The sequence below is a fragment of the Scyliorhinus torazame genome, chromosome 6 (assembly GCF_047496885.1).
Source record: "Scyliorhinus torazame isolate Kashiwa2021f chromosome 6, sScyTor2.1, whole genome shotgun sequence".
NCBI lineage: Eukaryota > Metazoa > Chordata > Chondrichthyes > Carcharhiniformes > Scyliorhinidae > Scyliorhinus > Scyliorhinus torazame.
The window spans coordinates 195,229,381-195,235,882 of NC_092712.1; the positions used below are offsets into that span (position 1 = coordinate 195,229,381).

Sequence of the window (6,502 nt, forward strand, 5' to 3'; positions counted from 1 at the left end):
AGTGTGATCACTTCCCTTCCTTCCCATGGTAATTAATTCTGAGGTCGCCTATATGTAATTATACATATTTGTGTTGGACAAGATAATGCCACGTGACTGAAATTAAGTAACAAGTCTATAAATCTGACGTCAACAGAATCTTTTTTACAAATCCAGGATTTCCCCCAAAGGTAGGGATAATAAATAGTGGGGGAAAGTGAGCTAAACATTTCAGAACCTTGTGTGAACTCCAGTGAAGAGCAATTCAAGATGAGAGCTGTCCAATGTGAGTGAACGTTGCACCGTTATCGCTGATTATCTCCTTTCAGAGAGATTTTGGAGGAGTTCCCATTCCTCACTTCATTCTGTCTCTTTCCCTGCAGGTTTCTGCCAAGTTTTCTTGGTGCTGTTGGCAAGAGTTGCTGCTTTACCTGTGGGGGAGCGTTTACCTGCAGCCACTGTGTCCTGTGCAAGCTGCTCCTCTCTGGCGATTGAGATCCAGAACACAGCGGCTGCTCTCCGGAACATTCAGGTGAGGAGGGGCTTGGAGGCAAACACACTGAGTGAGGCTGGGGGAGCGGGAGACTCAGACACTTGGGGAGGAGCCGCTTTGCACTCACGATGTGACCTTTCCTTCCCTTCCAGCTGTGTGAGTATTTCCGCTTCTGTGAGGGAGACTGGAGCTCGCTGCTCGCGCACGATTTCGCCCTGCCACAAATCCGCGCTCAGGACAGATGTTTACGGAATGATTTCCACAAGGTGAGTGCGAACGAGCGGGAGCGGGAGGTTGGGAGTAAATCCAAACCCCTCCTGCACCATGTTCTGTGGGGTCGCTGTACTCACCCCTCGCGGGGGGTCTGGACGCCTCCAATCGATGAACAACACCGAGTTATTGCTGCAGCCCCATAGCTCCCTCCAGCTTACATGTTTGATGTTAGTCAATTGCTGCCCCCCCCCCCCCCCCCCCTTGCAATCTTTGCTAATATTAAACATGCAACCGACCACCTGGGGATTTTTTAGACTTCAAGTATCAACATTTTGAAAACTTGGTTGTGGGTCAGTCGTTGCTGGAGCAGAAGCTCGGAGTGAAGCAAGGCTGGCTCCTGGAGCTGAAGAAATGCCACCCCTGGTCATGAAAGCAGCCACAGCCTGTGCGCTAACATGACTGTACCGGATGGGAAGCGAAGGGAATCGATGTAAAATCTGCAGCTTAACCGGCCTGTCACAAACAGTGAATCAGCGAAATTGTGAACAGGGCGATAGTCAAGAGTGGCATGGATTCCCAACTCATTCAATGTCTGTCCCACGCCTATCAAAATAGTAGACCCATTTATAGAATATACCCGAACAGAGCATTAACCAACCGGATGTATTTATTTTCAAGGCTGACATTTGGGGGGAAAGACCTCTTTCTGTGCTGGAAGATTCTATGATTCTGTATTTGATACTAACAAATGAAATTGTTACTCCTGATGAGCGGGACTGGCGAGGGTGAGGAAATAAATGTTCGTCCTTTCTGATCAGCACTGGGCCCTCTCGCTGCAGATAGAGTCAGAATCAGTGCCGGACTACTTCTGAAGCCAGTTTAGTTCGCTCCAGTTTAGGTTTAAGGATTGAATTCCCGGAATTGGGTCCTTTGGGACAACAGATTCGGATTTGTGATTAGCTCCTTTAAAAAGCTAAAGATGATGTAAAAAGGTACATGTGCGGTGCATATTTTATCTATACCGCTGCCATGAACCGAATGGCTCGGGCTGTTTTCTCAATGAATTTTGTGAAGTCCCGAAGAACGACATGCACCTTCACCTGTCGGTCCCAATCTGTGCTTGAGACCAGCTCTGAGGCAGAAACTTCCAACTCGCTCTCACCAAGATCAATGCTGCCAAACTCAGCATTTATCTGAAATAAAAGGAAACGGAACAGTTAGTGACTTGTGTTTTCAGACTAAGTGAGACATATTTAAAAACATATTTTATCGACCTGTCGGGTAACCACAACAGTTTGTTACTGAGTGAACTGTGCGTGGCTGAACCCACTGCAACAATGTGAGGTTGTTGGAGGGTTTACTCATCTTTATCAGCATTGGTAAGAGTTGCTTCCATTCGACTTTTCCATTGACCCTTACAATATCAGGTCAGTCCTCGCAGCTTAGCGTTTCTTATCACTCCAGCTGATACATTAGGGCTGGTCCTATAAACTGCTGCAACTAGCATGCAGCCTCACCCACCAGCCAGGGAGATGGGGAAATCGCAGGCACAATGCCAGTCATTTCTCATCCAAAATAAGTAATCTGCACGTGTAAGATTGTGCAGGTTAGGTGGATTGACCATACTAAATTGCCCATTAGTGTCCATGGTTGTGCAGGTTAGGTTACCGGGTACAGGGATAGGGTGAGGAGGGGCTGGGGTGGAGACCTAGGTAGTGTGCTCTTTCAGAGGGTTGGTGCAAACTTGATGGGCTGAATGGCCATGTCTGCACTGTAGGGATTTTATGATTAGCCACATAGTAATTAGGATTGAAAGCCTACCTAATATTACAGTAATACATTTTAAGTAGTGTTCACACTATAATTGATTTACAATATCACAAAAATTATATCTTATGCCTTAGAAAGCCATGGGTGGTGGCACAGGGCTAGTAATCCCAAGGCCCAGTTTAATGCCCTGGGGACATGGGTTGAAATCCCACCATGGCAACTGGTGGAATTTCAATTAAATTAATAATTGAAAGCAGTGATGGCGACCATGAAAATATAATCTGGTGTCATAAAAAACAATCTGGTTCACTAATGTGCTTTAGGGAAGGAGATCTACTATCCATAACCTCCAGACCCACATCAATGTGGTTGACTATTAACTGCCTTCTGAAATGGCCGAGCAAGCCACATAGTTCAAGGGCAATTAGGGATGGACAATAAATGCTGGCCCAACCAGTGATAGATCCCATAAAATAATAAAAAAATGCCATATGTTTATGATTATGGGTTAGTATACTTGTTAGCATGCTAACACACCAAAATGTAGCCATCTCTTGATGTCTATTTTAGAGACCATAAGAATGTAATGCATATACTTTGACATACTACCTAATATATATTTTTGTATAAATGAATCAAAGGTCATAAGTTCTTCCAGAATATGGTGAATAAATGTACTAAACTTTCATTTATTGAAACCTTCCATTCAGGAAACCTGTCTTAAAGCGATTGCCTCTGGCCTTCAGAAGTACAAGCCCTTCTTGTTATTGGTGGAAACATACATCATGATTTCAAATAATCAAGTGACGTGGATGCGTTCCAACACCCAGCGCCTGGCTGAATTGGTCATGAATCAGGTATGTGAGAACAGAAGCAGTTACTCAAGTAGCCTCTGTGTCTCACTTAGTCTGAAAACACAAGTCACTAACTGTTCTGTTTCCTTTTATTTCAGATAAATGCTGAGTTTGGCAGCATTGATCTTGGTGAGAGCGAGTTGGAAGTTTCTGCCTCAGAGCTGGTCTCAAGCACAGATTGGGACCGACAGGTGAAGGTGCATGTCGTTCTTCGGGACTTCACGAAATTCATTGAGAAAACAGCCCGAGCCATTCGGTTCATGGCAGCGGTATAGAGTCTGTGAACTAAAGCAACAAAACCCTCACCGTATGAACGTTATAGTTCAACATAGGATTCAAAAATTCACAATCAAAGTGGATGAAAGTTGTTCTGTAAAAGAACTCACTAGATCGTGAAAGTGCACTTGCACTATTACTGTAAACGTAAAAGTTAGATTCTTTTACCTATGTAATATTTAGATTTTTTTATCATTTTTAATTATGCTGTTTGTTTAAGGGGTAATGATCAGATTTGTATAGTTATTGTGAAAGCTTTTGGGCTTTGATAATTAATGTGAAACATAATGACTGAATTTGCATATTGAAATTTCATTGCAAATGTCAGCAAATCACTTTTGTCAACCCATGGTGATAAAAATTGCTTCTAAACATCTCCAAATTCCCTTTCCCCTTTCATATTATCAATATAATTTATAGATTGTTTATATATTGATGTTTCTGGGAATAATATTATGAGTATATTTTATGGAATGTTTATATAATAATTTTTGAAAATATATTTATTGCATCAAGCCGACTTTGAAAAATAATTTAATATTTATTAACTATATTATATTTATTTTCCTTGCTCAACTGGTTTAAAATTTCAGATTATAAATTCAAAATGTCAATTGTTTTGTATTCATAGCAATTATTTAATGTTATATCTTAGAATGATTTGATTGGAGAATTCTGTACAGTGCCATATGGTACATGTGTAAACATATGAAAATTAGAGTTTGGAAGAGCATTGACCAAAGTGTTTTTACAAAATTGAAGATTACAATAAACGGGCTAAAAATTCATCTTGTATGGTGGCATGAAGCAGTATTATTATTATCGCAGTTGTGACTTGTTATATGTCTGTGAGATATTCAGTTCTATTGAACACAATGAAACTGAATACCAGCTGGGAGTATGGTATGGGTGCCTAATGTGATACCAACTATTTTGTGCTACGACCTTAGACAAAGTTCTGTCCCAAATTCCTAATTGTTATTGTTTTCTTGAATTCTGTGACCATGAAAACCCTTGAAGAATAACCAAAAACTTATGGATGTTGATAATGGTACAGTACTGGACCCTGATCCACTTCCTCCTCCTACTTGACTGGTGTCACCAACAGTAATTTTCAAGACTGACATCAATAGTTTTTTGGGGTTAGGTCATCAAGTGAAATGGAGCAAAAGCAAGTAAATGGTTTAGACATACACTTCAGCCCTGCTCCATTTGAATGGGAGAACATTCTCAAGGGGCTGAATGGCCTACTCATTTTACTACATACCTGAGTACACCTCACTTGGGATTAAAGAGACGTGTCTTGGAAGCTTATGATGATGTGTTGCTTCATACGATACTGCAGCGATTTATGGCGGATTGACCATTACGCTGATACCAGCATTTGTGCCCCCAATGTCTCCATCTCCCATGGTAAGAGTAGTGTTGGATAGAGGGGCAGCTGGAGTGAGATCCAGAAGCCTCGCCGTCCTCTGGTGCAGACACTTGTGGGTTCCCACAGGTGCCTTCACCATGCAGTTGAAGCCCTGCACCATGGAGCTCATACCCTCAGCCATGGAGGTCATGAACTGAACTATGGAGCAGACATTCCCTGCCCTGGAGTGCACTTCCTGCTCCAAGGTCTCCACTGCGGCTGCCACCCTTACAATGTTGGCCTTGTTGCATTGGAGTGACAAAGCCATCTCCTCAGACAGAAGGCAATGGGACTCGTCCAGTTGGCCTAACAGTCAGAGGAGGGATACTGACATCCCTTCCTCATGCTTGCAACACTGTCTTTGCAGTTCCAGCAGCTCTGGAATGACCGGACCCAGTGGCACATCATTGGCTTGGGGCTCAGCAGACACCTGGGACCCAGAATCCAGTTGAGTGCCCAATCCCTGCTTTGCCCTGCCCCCGCCAGCTGTACATCATCAGCTATGAGGTACTAGTGAGTGACCCAGAAGCCTGCCTACTACTTATTCTGACTGAGGTGTGAGTATCTGCACTGGTGGATGGTGTGAGTGACAGATTTGTCACCTCTTCTATGTTTGACTCCAAGTTGTCTCCCTCAGAGCTGCTCATGTCTGTGGTGTCCAGAGGGTGTGAGGATGGTCCAGGATGGTTGACTGATAGTCCTGCAAGGGAATGTGATGGTCTGAGTGCAGCATGGGTGTAACTGATGGGAGAACGGTCACTTCTGTGGGGTTTGAATTATGACTGTGTGTTTTGAGGGTTCTCACTTTTGTCTGATGTCCGCACTTCACCCTCTGCCCAGGCTTGGCCTTGCTCCTCTCTGGTGAGCACAAGGGCTCTTTCCTCAAAGGCTTTGAGGCACCAGAGCTCGGACATGACTCAGCAGGTGGTGCCCACTCAAGTCTGTTACGCTCAATTTTATCCTGTGGAGTCAGAAGGGAGAGTGTCGACGAGTGTTCTGCCAGTTCAAATGGTGATGAGGTATGGCATGCGTAAGACGTGAGTTGGAGCGGGAATGAGAGGAGCAGAGGAGCTACTGGGAGGGACCATGGGGTTTGGGGGGTGGGGGAGAAGGCTGCTTGATAGGCGTTAGCTACCCATGAGGTGACTGGGCGAGGGGTTTGTGACGGGGTGCAGCAGGAGACTGGAGGAGGTAGACTTACACTGGCCGTGCAAAGAAGGTCATTCATCTTCTGGCACTACTGCCCTGTCCCCATGAGCTAGCACTTAGTAAGGCTGCCTTGCTCTCCCAGACGGGGGTGGTTGTTAGGAATGGATTAAGAGACATTCCAATTACATGTCAAATTGATGTTAAGTATCTGATAATTGACACAGATGTGTAAAGGGGTTACAGGTGGCACTTGTGTGAGGTGAAAGTTTTTTATAGAGTGTGTTCAAGGAAAATAAAGCTGTTTGGGAAAGGAACAGAACTCTTGACTCTACTCAACAGCAGCCAGAAGCTAAC

At 44.1% G+C, this 6,502-nt stretch overlaps 1 protein-coding gene across 1 annotated transcript; it reads left to right on the forward strand.

The window, feature by feature from the left end:
- The first annotated feature begins 206 nt into the window (after positions 1 to 206).
- il6 (interleukin 6 (interferon, beta 2)) lies at positions 207 to 4,356 on the forward strand. The gene is made up of 5 exons (XM_072510201.1): positions 207 to 265; positions 363 to 511; positions 625 to 738; positions 3,166 to 3,312; positions 3,408 to 4,356. The coding sequence occupies exons 1-5, from the start codon at positions 250 to 252 to the stop codon at positions 3,582 to 3,584; spliced, it is 603 nt and encodes a 200-aa protein (XP_072366302.1). The 5' UTR covers positions 207 to 249; the 3' UTR covers positions 3,585 to 4,356.
- Positions 4,357 to 6,502: the final 2,146 nt, after the last annotated feature.

Bases quoted from the DNA above. Each gene is read 5' to 3' on its own strand.
- il6 (XM_072510201.1), top strand. The intron at 739-3,165 runs GTGAGTGCGAAC...CCTTCCATTCAG, and splicing joins TACGGAATGATTTCCACAAG to GAAACCTGTCTTAAAGCGAT. The intron at 3,313-3,407 runs GTATGTGAGAAC...CTTTTATTTCAG, and splicing joins CTGAATTGGTCATGAATCAG to ATAAATGCTGAGTTTGGCAG.